Source organism: Rattus rattus, chromosome 6, assembly GCF_011064425.1.
Source record: "Rattus rattus isolate New Zealand chromosome 6, Rrattus_CSIRO_v1, whole genome shotgun sequence".
In the NCBI taxonomy this organism is placed as follows: domain Eukaryota; kingdom Metazoa; phylum Chordata; class Mammalia; order Rodentia; family Muridae; genus Rattus; species Rattus rattus.
The window spans coordinates 104,582,545-104,601,565 of record NC_046159.1 but is presented as its reverse complement, the minus strand read 5'-3'; the positions used below and the strand labels follow the sequence as shown (position 1 = coordinate 104,601,565).

At 36.3% G+C, this 19,021-nt stretch overlaps 1 protein-coding gene across 6 annotated transcripts in view; it reads right to left on the bottom strand.

The window, feature by feature from the left end:
- Cnot4 (CCR4-NOT transcription complex subunit 4) overlaps window positions 1-19,021 on the bottom strand; it is a 101,890-nt gene that overhangs the window by 24,359 nt on the left and 58,510 nt on the right. For 3 of the 6 annotated variants that reach the window (XM_032906763.1, XM_032906765.1, XM_032906767.1), the window contains exons 7-10: window positions 18,818-18,951; window positions 9,463-9,520; window positions 6,262-6,511; window positions 4,384-4,881 (exon numbers count right to left, since the gene is read on the bottom strand). In XM_032906763.1, the coding sequence (XP_032762654.1) occupies window positions 4,384-4,881; window positions 6,262-6,511; window positions 9,463-9,520; window positions 18,818-18,951 (940 nt within the window). The remainder of the gene's footprint in view (window positions 1-4,383; window positions 4,882-6,261; window positions 6,512-9,462; window positions 9,521-18,817; window positions 18,952-19,021) is intronic. The other 3 variants (XM_032906764.1, XM_032906766.1, XM_032906768.1) reach the window with 1 other exon arrangement.

Genomic DNA, 19,021 nt, shown 5'->3' with positions numbered 1-19,021 from the left:
TCCTTAGCAGTGAGTACTAGTTTGGAAGAAAAAAAATCAAGACTTGACTTACAGGAGAAAAAAATGATTTTAAAAGAGGAAATTATAAATCTATGTTTCAAAGACATAAGTCATATGAGGAAAAATGAAACACTAGATACAAATATTAATTAATTAAATTAGTATGTAGCATATGAAATTTACTATGAATATTTGAAGCAATTAGGAAATAGTAAAATATTAACAGTCCAATGATCCAATTGACTGAAAAGTAAGATGACTACTTCTAGTCAGAAAACTAGACATGAAAGAGACTAGTTCTCCTAATTATAATTGATAATTATTTCACTACAAGTAACTTACTTTATGTATGACACAAAACTCAACAGTCACATGGAATTACTATAAGAACAAAAAATTAAAAAAAAAAACGCCCTCTAAGTAAAATCTGAATTAACAAAACTATGAAAAATCCAAAGCCTAAACAATTTTAAATATTTTTGAATATCTTAAAACAACACTGCTTATACACTTACACTTATTAATGTTTGTTTTCCAAATAATTTTCAGCATTATGTAATAAAAACATTTTAGCAAAGAATTCTTTGAAAAATAAATCTACAAAATTGCATTTGGAAAGACAGCATAACTGACAAACTGCAGTCTTTCAATCCATAGAACAGGTTATTTTAATTAACAATCTCTCTTAAACCCTCAAAGTACATAGCAAGGAGACTGTGCCAAAGCAAATTTAAACTCCATTACTTGGTGAGAACGTTGATACTAATAAGGTCCTAAGCAAGAGACTGATTTTTAGTTAATAAGTATCATTCTATTTCCTTTGTATTTGTTTATTATAGTTCATATGCGTAAGCTAGGCCAATTTGTCTCATGAAGAAATACAACTGTTTTTTAAAAAAAAAAAAAGATTTGCAAGTAGGTGAGAGCAAAAGTGAGTTACTACTGGGAGAAAGCCAAGTTGAAGCACATTCCAGTGGTCTTCAATTGTGAAGGAGAGCATCAGTGCAGCAGAGCAAAAATATTTCCATTACTGATTTTGAGATCTGGGCTGTGACCCTACCTTACTAACTGAACATGCACCTTAAATCATTTACGTTTGCTTTGACATTCCTAAAATGAAGGAACTTGACAAAGCAAGTCATTTTTTTTAGAACAAAAGCACATGGTTTCAATAATAAAACATCTAAATACCTACTTTCTAATCAAAATTCCTGACCAGAAATATTGCAAAAATCTTCTGAACTTAGCAAACCAGATACACAAGCACAGAGAATACTGCTAAAAATACTTAAATGCCAAGTAAACCCAAAACTATTTTCAGTGAGACAAAGGAATAAAAGCTGGCTTTCTGTCACACCTCTGGCAACTGTTCTGCCATGACAGGTTTCAGTATGTCAGTGCTTTCATAACTAACAGAAACAAACCAAAATAAAAACTCAAATACAAATATAGAGTAAACAGACGTGGCATCTGCATGACATACTGGCTGCACCTCTGATTTGCTGCTAAAGGTCAGAATCCTATTTTGCTCTCTACAGCTGAGGAGCAAATCTGTAGACCTTTCTTTCCTAGGATAGGTTAGTGTGGAGTAAGTACACTGTAGGACTCTCCACTGATGAAGCATTAATAAACAGCTCTGCTAAGAGGCACCATGATAAAGACTGGAGGGTGCGTAGTTGAGTTCCTCCCAGTCAGCCAATTCAAATACATCTGAGCTTGAGATAGGCAGATACTTCCTAGGTAAATTGCTTCAAGTTAGATGCATTACAAATATATACAGTTTTTAAGATTTTTCTTTTGTTATTGTTATTCAGTTTAGTTGCTGAAAATCCTAAATCATCTAGTTATAATTATGCAACTATTCTAAGGCAATTCACTTTCTGAAATATCTATCAAATAAATATTAACTAGCTCTAATAGGATTCTAGTGTGACTCTTAACAATTTTAAAAATTTTCTCTAGTCTTCAGTACTTTAAAAGTGATCTATTAACAAGCTTAGTTATAAGTCACCATTTAAATACCAAGTGAGAATCACAGCCCAAAATCAAAAATCTGGAATAATTTTTCCCACCCCATACTGAATATAATAATGGCTCAGAATTAAAGTTGGTGACTTCATTTTTAGCATCTCTGAAAAATAGTTTTCAGTGCTCTGTGGTTGAGTATAGTCAAAGGGAGGAAAAAAACAAAGGATAGAATTATAACTTAATGCTGCATTTAAAAATAAAGTGTCTATTTTAGTTGAAGACTCCAAAAGAACTATCACAAAAAGGCCTACATTTAACAAATCAGACATATCTCATTACTAATATTCAAAAATATCTACTACGTAAAACATCTGGAAACATTCTTAGGTGCTAAGGAACAATAATGACTCAGAAACTGGAAGGACAGACAGTCTAATAAAGACAGACACGTAGTAAGTCAAACAAGGATACCAAGTAAGTATGGCTCAAACAAAAGTCCAACATCAAGTATCCACTCACTGTCTTCTCTATCAGAGCTCCTTAGCTTCTCAATCTCATCCCTACAGTTTAAACAGCACCTCCTGTCACAGAAGACACTCTGCTTACTGTGATGGCACACAGCATCATCTATCTCTATGCCTTTACTCAGGAAGTTTCCACCAACATAAAAGACCTCTTTCTCTTTTGCTGCTTACCCAAATTCAACATGCCATATTACAGAACAATTCCTACTTCTTCAAAAACTTCTCCCCAACAACGATTAGCTACACTGTTTCTCCGATTTCAGAACCACACATAAAGTTAGCCACTTTCACATAAGACTTTGATTTTATCTCTTCAAGGACACTAACAACTACCTGAAATGGAATCCGTATTTCATATTTTTGTATTCCTCATATGACCTAGATCATTGTTGGGGCAAAAAGGAACTGAAATGTTAACCATAACTGGCTCATTATTTTCTAATGTTTGGCATATTTAAGGGGAAACTTTAAACTTTTAATATTAAGACCAGCTAAAAAGCACATTACTAAAAAATTGAAATGTCTTCTTTCTAAATTATTAAAACAAAGAAAATGCAAACAAAATTACATTCTAGTATGCTATGTTGAATGGCAGAAAAGGAAACGGCACGGAGAAATTGAAAACTTAGTGGCTATCAAAAGGAACAAACTGGAAAGTGCTACCCTGGATTCCCTAAGACCTAATGAACCTCTAAGACCTCATAATTCAATGAGCAAGTATCATGAACCCAACAAATGAGCACAGTACTACAGCAGGTGATCGCCAGTGTATTTTAACTGCTAAAACTCACTGTACCCATAACAACAAACTAAGATCTATCTGCTTGTCTAAAACATGAAATGCTGCTGGCCCTAAGGGAATAGAGCCAATGATTACCGATGGTTCTAAGTCTACTTATCAAACTTGCTGAAAACAAGAGCGTGAACACCTTGCTGTTAAAGTATATTACTGTACTAACACTATGCCATGACACGTTAAAGGCCACGACAGGGGAAAAAAACCAAATTATTGTATAAGTACACAACCAGCTGAGAACTATTCTGTTCTACTTGAAGAGAATCAGGAGAGAACAAGCTTTACGACATCATCTCTAAAGCCCAAATTAAATGAAAACAGTAACCAGAATGACTCTGTTCCAAAACTTCATTTAAAAAAAATGTTATATAAAACCTAAAAACCCTAAAACTCTGAAACCTTCAAGATAGCAGCACACCACCAGTAGTGATCTGGCATTAAACTTTATTACCTTATTTATCCTGATTATTGTTCCCAGAAATAAAAGCATAGCCAATGAACAGGGTAAAATCTCTCCTAAACAATTTTCCATAGAAACTATGTTTGTAACATAAAATAGGCTTATGAAACATTGATAACTGAACTTCTCAAATATTAAGCTATATACACATATGGCAAGTTTTGATGTGTGCATGTATGTATCAGTCAAAATAAATAATTGCTATAGCAGTTAGAGTGGCTTTATCCCTCGTGCTCTCATTAATTTTAACTAAAAAAATTTTGACCATTTTATTTTTAGAATATAACACAAGCTAATTTTATTATGGTGTTGGCCTTTATAATACCATAATTTCCGAGCCCATTTTTTCTTTTCCTTTTTTGTGGTTACTTATCATCTGAAGGTTTGGTAACCATCCTATTAAATAAAATGCTTCCAAACAATAAGTAGGTATAATACTCCACCATCCTTATAAAGCTCCATATTACAAGGCATTCATTCTATCAAAAAAAAAATTTAGGTTAAAGATGTAAGGTTTTCCACAGAAATTTCTAAGACTATAATGTAGTCTTGTTACCCAGTAGCTCTTCCCTAACCACCCAACAACATGAAGACAAGAATGATATACAATTCTCAGAGGCTTTAAATGAACCTACCTGCTATGGGGATCCCTCCCAGACCTGTGTTGTGCTGTGGCGGGAGATTCAAGTCCAAGAAATTACTATTTGAGGTGGGGTTTGCTGTGTGGTTCAAGTGCATGATGCTATTGCGTGGAAAGGCCATCCAAGGATAGCGGGCTGCCTGGCCTGGAAAACCGAACGAATTATAAACTGCTCGGTGCTGCTGAAACTGAGGGAACCTCTGTGGCAAGACTGAAAAGGTACTATTAAGAGAGTTGGCATTGGCAGGTGCAGCAGGGTGCAGGAATCCAGAGCCTGGACCTTTGGCGCTTGTAGTGTGTGAGGAGGAGTTCTGAAGAGACGTGGAAGAAAGGGAAGGTTGATCTTGGACGGATAGTTCCTTCTCAATCAGGTCTGCTAAGGCTTTTCTAGTAACATCGAAGGGATCAAACCCCAAGTCATCCTCTGGCTGTTTAGAAGAACCAAAGCCAAATGCTGCTTGCCAGTCTGTAGATGATGATACTGGGATTGTTTCTGTTGGGGAGAAAAATAGTGATAAACACAAAGTAAATAATCTATCTACACAATGTATGTCAGACATGCTACTGTACAACAGAAAAGCAAATGTGCAAAAATTATACAAGACCACTAGTTCAGAGGACCTCATAAATTTCTAGTAGCGTTTCACTGGTGAATTAAGTTCAAACATGAATGATAGAGATTAACTGTCCTGATGAGAAGGAAATCCCCTAAGCCCCCTCCCCCTACCCAGATTACATCCAACCATTCCTAGTCAAAACCAGCATGTCATTTAAATAAAGTAATATAGTCTAAAGCTAGTAAGGTTAATTCTTACATTATATACTAAGACAAATTAACCAAAAATCTGATTATATGTTTTTAATTGTCTATGTCACAGGTGCTATTGCAGATATTAATTTATGCCATCTTTCAGACTGGTAAGAAAATGTAAATGAATAAAAAGAGAAGTGGTGTGCTCTCTGCTTTCTAATCCCAAATGCTCTGCTTGGCCATTTACTGTGCACTAAGACTGGCTGACACTTCTGAAACCAGCAAGAGAAAGATGGGAAATAGCGCCTCTTCAAGGAAGAAAGTGTAACCATTCTCACATCTTTCCTCGGTCTAGTTTCATCTGAATAGGATACAGTAAAAAGACAACAAATTCCTGACTGTGGCTGACACTGTGCTTTGGATATTAGTTAAAATATAATTCCAAAAGGTAAGAGCATAACCTTCATGCATATATATACACCATGGCAAAAATTTTAAAATAAAATAGCCAGAACGGAGTAAAATTTAGTTTTTACTACTAAAGAAACTACTTATTTGTCAATTAGGGAAAAGATCTTAAATTTGATTACGTAAACATAAATCTGACTTTAAAAGTTAAGTCCTCAGTTTCTCTCAGGTCAATAATCTTTTTGCTTTTGATTCATTCATTCTCATTCATTCTCTCTCTCTCTCTCTCTCTCTCTCTCTCTCTCTCTCGCTCTCTCGCTCTCTCGCTCTCTCGCTCTCTCTCTCTCTCCTGAGATAAGTTTCTCTGTGGACTCCTAGCTGTCCTGGCACTCCGTCTGCAGATGAAGCTAAATCTGCCGCCTCTCCTGAGATTACAGGCATACGCCACCAAGTCAAGCCAGAGCAGTGAGATTTTATTTAAGAAATGATGACAAATGATTTCTAACACAGTAATTTCTAGGCAACACAACAGCTAGAATACTATCCAATTCCATGTAGTTTAAATAATTTCAGGTTTTGTTTTGTTTTTTTGTTTTTTTTTTTAAAAAGAGAGCTGAAAGAAAAGAAAATAGAAGTATATCAACTAAAATGTACCCCACTAGTCTGTCAATCTCTAAGCGTCTGATTGCTAACTTAGGCAGTGTAGCTGCATACCTGATGTGAAGAGGCTCTGTGGTTCTGGAGCGGTAGGCCAATCACTGGGTGTCTGTGGAGAGCTGGGAAAAGGAGGAAGCCCACTTGGTATAGGGTTGGGGTGGCGGAAATTGTCTGAGAATAATGACTGTGACTCTGTTACTGCCCCTTCAAAAGGAGACCTTGCACTGTGATTGGATGAACTGATGGGGATGACAGGATTGGATTTTGATAAACCAGGTGGTGGTGAAGGCGTATCACTGTTAGATATCTAAATTTAAAAAAAAAAAAAGGAAGAATTTGATGTAAGTTTATATCTTAATAAACCACAATTTAAAACATTTGCAAACAAATGGTTTCAAATAGTGGTCTTCGAACAAAAACAACTGACTTCTTAATCAAAGTATAGAATTTTAGAAAAGCAAACAGTTCATTAACTTATACATGTACTTAAAAAAAATTTGTGTCTGAAAAGACTAAGCTGGTCTCATATTCCTCTACAATTTTATTTCTAGTAATTTCCAACTCCCCAACCCTGCCTCCAAATCCTTGCTGTTTAGGATTTCATTATACAGCAAGTGCTCAAGAGTGAAACCTTTAGGGAGAAAGACAAGTGACCAGGAATGTTCACACTGATAATAAAAGAGTGGCTGACTCCAGTGAGTATCATTTTTTGCAAATTAGATGACTCAAAGCATTTTAGTTTTTAACCAAAATAAAGGAAGTTCTAATCAAGGTTTTCTCAAACAATCATTAAAAAAATAATTCTGAAGGCTGGGAATACAGCCATGGGTAACACCCGTGTTCAATCCCCAGCATCAAAAACAAAAAGCAACAACCAATTAACCAAACTAATAAAAAGCAAAAAAGAAAATCTCGTGCTTATAATTAGGACAAATTGTTATGTGATTCTGAGGTACTTAATCCCACGGTCTAAGGGGGAGTAATATACCTTTCCTCCTCTATCTGTGCACTATTTATATAAAATGTCTTGGAAGAACAAAAAGCATGACTAAGACTACTGCAAATTTATTTAATGTCACCAAAGTTCACAGGGGAATACATGAAAACTGATTTTAGGTTGACTCCAATATATTCTGTCTTGATCAACCTCAATATTACTAATAGAAAGTCAAGAGGAAAAAAAGGTATTTAAATCCTTGTCATTGTGTTGAAATAAATTGCACACTTGCCTAATATACATAAGGCACTTAGGCTCAATTTCCAGCACCTAACCAAAAAACAAACAAACAAACAAACAGACCAAACCAACAGCAACAGCAACAACAACAACTCTGCCACAGCAAAAACACTTCAGTCCAAAATTTATAAGCTTCTCTGTGTTTTGTTTTGTTTTCTGCTGTGTTTGTGCGTGCTTATATGAGTAAGTGTGCATGTGTGTAAGTTCATACAAAGGCCAGAAATGTGTCCTGGGTACCTTTCTACACATGCTCACTTTAGTTTTTAGACTGGAGACCATCTAGGCAGCTTTGCTGAATCCTCCTGTCCCTACCCGACTAATGGTTGGTCTACAGACACGCGCTGCTGTGCTCAGCTTTCATGTGAGTCCCAACTCACTGATGAACCTTATGAGAAGTATAACACAGTAAGAAACAACTTGGTGATGGCAACAGAAGTAGGCACATTTCAAAAAGAAAAGTGACATTTCTAACTGCTGAAGAGTTTAAGTATTTTCTAAATTAGAATTTTCTAAATTTGTTAACCAAACATGATGTGACCAAACTATGATGGTGGATACCAAATATTATGTGTTATTAGACATATTTGAAAATACAGTAGTCTGGCTGAAAAAAAGTTTTTGGCATGGTTATACATGTATGTAAGCCTAGGCCCCTGGTGGTGGAGACAAAAGAATCAGGAGCTCAAGGCCAGAGTCAATACATAGCAAATAAAAAGCCAGCTTGTAGGGGTTGGGGATTTAGCTCAGTGGTAAAGCGCTTGCCTAGCAAGCGCAAGGCCCTGGGTTCGGTCCCCAGCTCCAAAAAAAAAAGAAAAAAGAAAAAAAAAAAAGAAAAAAGAAAAAAAAAAAAGCCAGCTTGTAAATAAGACCATCTAAAAATAAAAAAGAGAGAAAAAAATTACAGACACTGATTTTTAAGTTACTTTATAGAATTTGTGAGTAAAATGTTTAGAAAAATGTATTGTAGTTCTATCTGTTTCACTTACATTGTAGGAAATTGGCCATTCTTTATACAAGAGATTAGAAATATATATTTTTTTACCAATATAAAAAGATGTGTGGAGGCCCATGGAGATGACTCAGTAGATTAAGTGCATAGTGTACAAACATGAGAACCTGAATCTTCAGTGCTTAAATAAACACTGAAGTGTGGGGGCATATGTCCTTAGCCCAGCACTGGGGTGGACAAGACATGCTGAACCCCTAGGTCTTAGCTGACTGCCTAGCTAGGCTAGCCATGGTGAGCTCCAGGTTCAGTCACCCACGACAGAAAATAAATCTAAAAAATGAAGGTGGATGGGGCCAGAAAGATGCTTCAGCAGGTACAAATATTTGCCTTCCCTCCTGCGTTTGATTCCCAAGGCTCAGGTGGGAGGAGATATCTGAATCCCATAATTTGTCACCTGGACTCCACTTGAGAGTTGTTGGTTGTGAATATATCCTACAAAATAACTTCAAAGCAACCACTTAGAAGGCAAGCTAGCTGGAACCATTTTTATGGAACCAAAACAACCAGGAACTGTAACAGACTTGACAGTCACTGGTACAATATGATACTGTGCAACACTAGGTGGTTATCAATGGAATTCTGACTTAGTAAGAAAGGACTAACTTGGAGGCTGAAGAGATGGCTCAGTGGTTAAGAGCACTGACTGCTCTTCCAGAGGTCCTGAGTTCAATTCCCAGCAACCACATGGTGGCTCACAACCATCTGTAATGAGATCTGATGCCCTCTTCTGGTGTGTCTGAAGATAGCTACAGTGTAATCAAGTACATAAAGTAAGTAATTCTTAAAAAAAAAAAAAAAAAAGAAAAGAAAGAAAGAAAAAAGGACTAACTTAACTTCTACACTACACATTGTATACAGAAAAGAAGCTAATTTTAATACATTTAACAAAGCACTCCATCAAGGTGTTTTTTAAACTGTATCAGTATTTTTTGATTTGTAAAATTTGTTTGCATAGAGCACTTTTCTTTTAGGGTACAGCAGATAATGAAAAGGCATTTTATCAAAATCTTACCTGTTGGGAATTATCACCATTCCCTATACTGAGAGAATCTGAAGGTTTGTCAATGGGGCTGCAAAAGAAAACAAACTAAGTAAAAGGAAGAGCAAATAATTCTAGAATAATTTAAAAACAAAAATCTCCCCAAACTATGGCTGAAATAAATGACTCTTGGGGAGGGGAAAGAACAAGAGGAGCTGTTTTAAACTGTTCTGATGGTAGGCTGGGCATATAGGTCAGCACTTGCCTAGTATGTGAAAAGGCCTGGGTCCAATCCCCAGTCCTGCAAAGACTACACCAGACACTACTCCAATTAGTAGTACATCTTTATCTATCATTTAGTTTTGTGCATGCAATAAAAACATCCATTATAGTTCTTGAAACAGTAATTGACTTATTTTTCTTTGTTTGACAGAGGACAAAAAGTATGGAAATGCTGTTACAGGCTTTTAGAATCCATACATTTCTTTTAATATTTCTGTGTATACTAATCCTGTTTCCAGAACAGAATCCAAGAATGCATATTACACATATGCGAGCAAGACAATATATATTTTAATAAAAACATTTTTCTGACAAAATATTAACATTTACTTCATATAAAGAAACTATAGAACAATGGTTAAGACAGAAATTATAAATTAAAGTCCATTTTAATGTGTCTCATTCAAAGACAAAATAAAAATTCCTACTATAACATTAACCTAATGACATAACTTCTATAAGTAATCCCACTAAGTTCAGAACATAAACAAAGTTATTACTATCCAGATGTGTCCAAAGAAATAGGGAAGCAAATTAAGATTAAAGATTTCTTTATTCCCTGCATAGTCACTTTACAAATAGGTACCACCATTAACTGCTCTAAGCAAACATGGGGGGTGGGGGAGTATTCAACCCTAATCCCAAGTGTATCTTCTTCAGAGATGCTGCTAGACACACCAGACTCTGACACAGACTGTCTACTAAGGTCAGTTATCAGACTGTTTAAACACAGAATGTTTAAACATGTATACAGTAAGAGGAGAAATGGAAGAAGGGTATTAAAGCTTTTGCTGTTCTTTCTTTCTTTTTTTTTTTTTTTTCGGAGCTGGGGACCGAACCCAGGGCCTTGCTTTCTAGGCAAGCGCTCTCCCCCTGAGCTAAATCCCCAACCCCAATTGACTTCATGAAATTCATAGGCAAATGGAATGAACTAGAAAATATCATTCTGAGTGAGGTTACTCAATCACAGAAAAACACACTTGGTATGCTCTCATTGATAAGTGAATATTAGCCAAAAAGCTCAAATTACCCAAGATGCAATCTACAGACCACAGGAAGCTCAAGAAGAAGGATGACCAAAATGCAGATGCTCTCACTCATTCTTAAAAGAGGGAAAAATATTCATAGGAGGGGATATAGAAGCAAAGTTTAGAGCAATGACTCAAGGAATGGCCATTCAGAACCTGACCCACATGTGGCCCATATATCTATACAGCCACCAAAACTAGATAAGATTGATGAAGCTAGAAAATGCATGCTGAGAGGGACTGGATATAGACCTCTCCTAAGAGACACATTCAGAGTATGTCCAATACAGAGGGGAATGCCAGCAGCAAACCACTGAACAGAGAACGGGACCCCGTTGAAGGACTCAGAGAAAGGACTGGTAGAGCTTGAAGGGGCTCAAGACCCCATATGAACAACAATGCCAACCAACCAGAGCTTCCAGGGACTAAAGCACTACCCAAAGACTATACATGGACTGACCCTGGACTCCAACCTCATAGGTAGCAATGAATAGCCTAGTAAGAGCACCAGTGGAAGGGGAAGCCCTTGGGCTTACCAAGGTTGGACCCCCAGTGCAGGGGAATATGAGCGAGGGCAATTAAGGGGATGTATAGGCAGAAGACCTGTGTGGAAGAGGGGGAGGAGAGGGAACTGGTAGTGATAATACAATCCAAAAAGGAAAGAAAAATACATTTGTTAAAAACTGTCAAAAGTGAGAATAATGTTACTAATGACCTAGAAAGGAACATCTTTTAATTTTTTTCTACCTCCCAATGGATGCTTATGGTCAGAGAACCGGGAAGGGGAATAACCTTTGAAATGTAAGTAAATAAATATATAATAAAAATTAAAAAAAACTTAAGACACATATATTTCATATAAGCACTAAAAATATATTTGTCATATTTTTAATCATTATTTTTAAAAATTCAAGACTCATGTTATCTAGTTGGATAATCTTGGAAACACGTTATTAAAAGTTTAATGCCAAAAAAAAAAAAAAAAAAAAAAAAGGGTATTAAAGGAAGGAATAACATAGGTCAAATGACTTCATATAATAGGGAATGAATTAGTTCAAACAAGAAAAAATATGGTTTGAAATAATAAAGAACAAAAAAGGAGACAGAAGCCAGAAGGAAGACACCTTCTGGATATAAGCAATATTTAACATTTTTTAACTTTGTGTGTGTGTGTGTGTGTGTGTGTGTGTGTGTGTGTGTGTGTGTGTGTGTGTGCGCGCGCGCACACGCGCGCGTGCGTGCACGCACACGTGCGCACAAGCACATGGATAACAAATGACAATTTGTTGGGAGTTAGTTCTCTCTTTCTAACATATGTATTCATATGCAAACACATACAAATAAATATAATTACCATAAAAAGTATGTATAAACCCTTATAGATAAAATTTATAAACACATTTTCATAAAAAGGTTTTGCTAACATTTCTACTACAAGAATAAATATCTTTAAATTAATCTAAAGTTCATTTGAGATTTAAGTTGAAATCAATGCTGGGGAACTCTTCAAAAGCTAAATATATAAGCATGTGTCTATTCTATTTATTCAGAGCATAAAGCATACCCCATCATTATCTATAGAGATTCTGGCCCTATTAGCATAAATTCAAAACACTAGCTGGCATGCTAGTCAGCTTTCTGTCAATTTGACACTGCTAGGGTCATCTGAGAAGAGGGACCTCAGCTGAGAAAATGGCTTTATCAGTCTGGCCTGTAGGAAAGTCTATAGAGCATTGCTTTTGATTAATGATATGGAAGGGCCCAGCCCACTGTAGATGGTAACACCTCTGGGCAGATGGTCTCAGGTCGTATAAAATAGCGAGCTAAATAGTTATGAACAGCATTTCTCTGTGATCATGGTGGGCTGGAAGTCAAAAGCTGAAGTAAACCCTTTCCTCAAGTTGCAAAATTCTGCTCATGATGTTGATTCCAGCCTCAGAGGGCAAACTAGGATGTGTGGTTACTGATGATCCAACAACACAGGGAATAAAAGGAAGGAACAGAGTGACGAGGGATCACTAAGTCTCTCAAGTTACTAGATTTTACAACTATAAGGAGTCAAAGTCAAAGTTCAGTATTTTATTTTAAAAAATATAGAACCCAAAACTCAAAACTATCTGTAGACAAGCAATGTAAGTCCCATAAATGGCCTCTGCTACAATCTTACAGTAGACAATTTTTTTTCTCTCCTAACTTGTCCCAAAAGTCAATGCTTAGATTATCACATCCTTTTCTTCCTTAGTGACAATGTCAACCAACCAAAAAATAGTTTCATGAAGGCTTGAAAATTTTTTTTTAACATAAGACAACTATACAGTAGAAGAACCAAAGGAAAATTCACACAGGGGACTGAAAATGGGACAGAAAAAAAAGTTGAGGGTCTAGTTCCCTTGTTTATTAAATTCAAAAAGTCACAGTTTATTTTAGTTACATTCTGAACATATATTTATTTAAATAAAAATGCCAACATAAAGAACAATTCCAAATTTCAATGGCATGTTGCTGTATATACAAATGTACATATACTGTTACTAAATGAATATATTTTCTTTTTTAAATAAAATTTAAATAAATGTAGTTAAATGAATTCATTTAAAAATTTTTTTTTATGTTTACCACAGTCTTAAAAAAAAAAAACCTTGGGAGATAAATGTTTGATACCACAAATGAACTATTTAAATTAATGACATGCAAAACTTGCATTATAGAATACATTTTAACTTTGTATAGGCTTTAAATGCACATCAACTTTTAACCTACTACTATGCTATTAAAACATGGCCAACTTTTAAGTAGCACAATTAGCTCTTTACACGCAAGAAAATAAATGCCTCAGCAAACCTGGAGTGTTTATAACTGGGCAAATGCTTTAATTGGTTTTCTTATAATCTCTAGAGCTATTTAACATAAAATGAAAATAAATGCCTTAATATCAACAGGCAGGCACAAATAATTTTTCTTTTCTTTTCCTTTTTGGCTTCTTTCAAACAGGATCTCTCTCTTACATAGTCTTGGCTTTCCAAGCTGGCCTTGAACTTACAAAGACCACCAGTATGCCTCCCAAGTGCTGGGACTACAGGTGTATACACCTCGCTTGGCTAAGAATTATTCTTAATATTGAAGTTAAAAAACATTGAAAGATGTGACAAGTTTCCCTATACAGCAGGGAAACCTTTATTTATTCTTTTTGATCTTGTATCTCTGTAATGAATTTTAACTTTCAAAAAGATATATTTAAGTTGACTTATACACAATTGGTTTTTTGATGTACTTTCTCTTCTAGAAAATAAGGACATGAAGAACCCTATCTTTTTAAAAATTTTTATTTCTGTATTTATGTGTGGTGCATACACCTCGTGCGTGCTCCCATGTGCACACACGGAGGCCAAAGAAGGAACTCAGACGGCTACTTAATGAATGAGAAGCTAGGCTGGTGTGGAGAAAGTATTTTATAGATCTCCAGACATTCTTCTTCTATTGTGGACAAGTGATTTACAATCTCCATTTTTATTTTTGCATGAAATTTAGAGCTGTTTACTAGTAATTAAGTATCTCTTCCCCAACCACCAGCACTAAGGTTATAGATGTGCTTGAGATTTGAACTCTGGTCTTTATTCTTGTGTAAAAAGTATCTGCTGAGCCATTTCCCCAGTCCCTCAGTGCCCTATCTTCAACCATTCCTCTTTAAACTCTGAAGTAGAAACCTCTAGTTTGTTTGGAAAGTCAGTTATGTCACATGTTGTTTTGCTGGGGCACACAGGTGAAAGGACTCAAGATGAAGGAGTATAGATATGACCCCGCAGATAGTGGGAGATAAGTAGAGAGCACTGGTTTGGTTTGCCCTGCCTGCTATTCTTCACTTACAATACACATGTATATGTTCACCTTACATAGCATTGTTGATCTCCACTAGTGATGACTGATGACGCCAGAGAGAAACTCGCCAAAGAACTGAGGCATCTTGCTGCTTCCACAGCCTCACCTCAGGCCAGTTGGTGAGCCTTGCAGTTTCTTCAGGATTGAACTACAGTTATTGGTTCAGGTCTATTGTCTGCCTGCTGAGAGGACTGACTGGTCTGCAGCTGCTGAGTTATATTTGGTGTTTAGTATGGGACTGAACTCCTGCCAAGGAAGTTCACCCCCAAAGAACTATTGCTTAAAAGGTCTATTTCCCCATATCCTAATAACTTTTCTCTCCCACTACCTCTGGTGGGTAGTGGGCAAGAAAGAGGAAAGCTTGACCATTTATTAAAAGAGCTTGCAAAAAGTTTATGCCTACATTGAGAAACAAGAATACAATGGTATTTTTAATATAAAAGTACCTCAAGTAGGGTTAGGGTGTAGATAAGCAGGGGTTTCCTGCCCAAACAGTATGTGCCCGTTTGTCTAAGACTTTTAGCTACCTTTCACTAAAATCTAAAATTTAATATAGGGATGGAAAAATATAGGCCATAGAGGGCTACAAGACTAATAAGCATATGCACTGAAGGAGTGGGTAACAAAAATCAGGCAACATAATGAAACCTCCCTGAATATTCAGCAAATGATGAATGAAGGAGCCCTCATTAGGATTATAAGAATGATCATTTTGCCAGAAGTGGTGGTCAAAGCACTCGGAAGGCAGAGGCAGGTGGATCTCTGAGTTGGACGCTAGTCTGGTCTACAATGAGTCCCAGGACACTCAGAGCTATACAAAGAAACCATGTCTGAAACCCTAGCTCCAAAAAAACAAACAAAAAACAAAAGGAGGGGATGAGGAAGAGGGAGGGGAAGAAGAGGACAGGGAGGGGGAGGAGGAAAAGGACTTCAAAGACCATTTTGTTTCTAATGGGAGTGTCTAATAGCCTGCCTGTCACTTTGAGTTTGTGTCCCACCTCACAAGAACAGAATAAAGCAGCTTCACTTTTACACGGAGTCTCTAGTAGCAGTTACTTTGAAGTAGAGGTGGGGGCAATTATCCCCACAATTTCTTCTCTCTAAACAGATCCTTTAAATCAGTGGCTCTAGTACCTTTCTTTTAACTACAGTGAACTTAAGAGAGGTAAGATCCCTTAGGTCACTTAGTAGCTCCCCACTCTTTATGCACATGTATAGTAGCTACATATAAATCAGAACAGAACAGGGGCTGACAGAAACTAAAGACAGAATCCAAAACAGAAAACCAAACCCCTAGCAACTGGCCAATTTTAATGTCAACTAACAAAGCTTACAGAGTGTCACCAATTTAATTAATAAATAATTCTGGGTTTTATGCAAAAACAAAAGTGGAGATTGTAAGTCATCTGTGTGCAGTGAAAGAAGAAAGTATTTTGGTAGACCCGTTATATGCAGACCGCTTTTGTGGCTCCTGTGCACACTCTGAGAGTCCGTTTTCTACCACTTACCTCTAGCCCTCTATTGGCAGCACAGCAAAGCCTCCACAGAAAAACAATGGACATGTACATTTTTGTGTAAAATTTCAGAGTTCACAGGTATCTCAATACCTAGTCATGCTTTAACAAGCTTTCCTGGAGAGCATCTTGTACATTTTTGAGAAAATACACCTTTTTATCTTGAGTCATAGAGAAACCAAGTTACTGAATGCCATGGAATTCAGGGAACAGGAGTAATGCTCTAATTCCTCCCACTCTAATCTATTAGATAGCTTCTATCTATGAGAGCACACAACTTTCAGTTTAAAAAAAAGGTCAGTGATGAAGTATTTGCCTAGCACACATAAGACCCTAGATTTGTCCCAAAGTACCACAAAAAGATGACAGTAACTATGGTGGTGGTGATGGTAACAATATATACTTCCTCTCCAAGGAATAAAAATCGATAGATTCTCTGTAGTTTTCCTTTCAATACTTTTACTAAATAATAAACTAGCGCCCTCTATCTGTGATTGAAGGAAGCTTAAAACACTATCAATTCTTTAGAAGCTACACCTCAAGATTTTCAGTCAAAATACATATGGTTATGACATGGTTTCACTTAATAAAACTAATGTGACTGACATTAAATTCTCTTCTAGCAATTTCTCCTTTAAATTTTTGACATAGTTTAAGCCTATTAAATGAAGGCAAAGTGAGATGAGTCCAGTGTTTAAAGTGACAAGGATTTGGGTTAGAATCCCGTTTCTACAGCACATTTTATTAACACTTAACTCAGTTAGTTTTCTTATCTGCAATAGTGACGACAGTATCTGCCACCCAGGAGCATGAGGATTAAAGAAGCACATCAAAATTTTATTTACATCTTTCTTTCACTTCAGTCTGAACTTCACGTCTTCATTTTCCCACAAGGACTGTGTGAGCTATGTCAAGCCATTATCACAGCGACTCTTATCACACTGTGATACATTATGACTCTGATCACCGGGCCTACTCAGTGTCTGAAGCACAGTAACCAGTCAGGTCCCATGCGCTTATACTCCAGTTGTTGCACAGTTTATGTCTCAATCTACATGGAAGTCCCAATACCTATCCTTATGCACTACAACCGCATGGCTTCCTTGTTTTCTCTTCTTACCGCTTGAATTCCACCATTTCAAAGCAATGTAATCATACAGAAAAGTTATTTTTAATAGAACGGTGATGTATATAAATGTTGAGTATAGCAGAAATGTTTACTGCAATAATCTCATTTCTTTAACAAGCACCACAGAAGCAGTAGGTAATGAGCAATAGCAATGGTTCATCATCTAGAAAGAGTGGTACAAATTATCAAAGGAGAGGGCGAATTTGTCCAAACCAAAAGCTATGGTTGGATTTAGCTTCTATTCCTAACTTCAACTAAATAAACCTCATATTATTAAATATAGAACTTTATGTTTTATGCTGAGTTCTACTTACATATTTATATACATATATCCATTATGTGTAAGTGTATAAAAATAATCATTCACATTTAAATAGTCCTTAATATTTAAGTAATATTCAGAATCAAAGGGCAAAGACATCTGATGCTTTTAAATTCTAAACATACAAATATGTTTGAAGAAAGACTCTAACAATAATCTGTGTAACTCTTATTGATACATTTGAAAGCTGATTATTTTACTAGACTCCAGACTCTACTATTTAAAGCGGAACATTAAAACATCACTTAAAGAATATTTAGGACACAGTAAAATCCCAAAATTATTATTTTGGGATATATAACTTTCTGACAACCTATACCAAAGTACAGTTTAAGATATAAAGATCACTAAATCAGCATGAGATGTTGTACTAAAATTATAAATCTGTTTCAACACTCACTCACTATCTACCACCCAAACCATGTTAGACGTAGAGGACAGGAAGGTTTCTTGTTCCCAGGGGTAAGACTGACCCCTGTGATATTCTCCTCACAGGATTTAACACCATGGCTTCCCTAGACTAAAAAGCTGTGCATACTTGTAACCCAAACACACACTTTCGATAACTACCACTTTCTCTTTTATAATGTTTCCTCCTTTATTATGTCAGGGAGAAACCTTAAATTGGGTGGCAAGAGTGTTCAGTATCTAAGTCTCCTTGTTTCTTTTGCCCTATCCAACATAGGGTTCTTATTTTGTACACATTTGAGAAGGCCAAGAATTTGCTATGTAGCCCAGTCTGTGACCTCAAACTTGTAACCCTCCTACATCAGACTGCTAGGATTAGAGATGTGAGTACTGCACCCAGCTCTCTGATTTCCTTTCAATGCGAAAGGTATCCCCTGGGCTCAGGGTAATCTGTATATAAGAGCCAAAAGTGAAGGCATCAAGAAGATGAAGTGTTAGCAGGGAGCAATGAGCAAGAGAAACTCAAACTTAGCCATGCCTTGTGGTACATGCCTTTAATCCCAGAACTCAGAAGACAGAGGCAGGAGGACCTCTGTGAGTTCAATGCCAGTGAGTTCCAGGCCAATGAAGGCTACTTTAAGAGCCTGTCTCAAAATAAAATCAAATAAAAATCACACTCAGAAACTATGATCTGACATTTCTATATAGTTGAAGACAGTGCATAAATGATAGATTTTGTTATGAATTTTGCCTTAAAAAACATACCTAATGAAAAGAATGACAAACAGGAGGAAAGACATCTGAGGATCAATACTTAATCAGTACTTACACATCATACCTTTGTAATGGTGTCACTTTGTTCTTATTCTTATCAACTGAACCCGTAGATAACTGAAGAAAATTGGGATTTAATTTATATAATTCTTGGAGGAGCTTCTGTTCATACTCTTGGTGCTTACCCGCCTAGTAAAAGAAGAAATTAAAACTGCAGTGGGATTCAAAAAGAAAAAGTCTGGAATGAAATGCTTGGTTA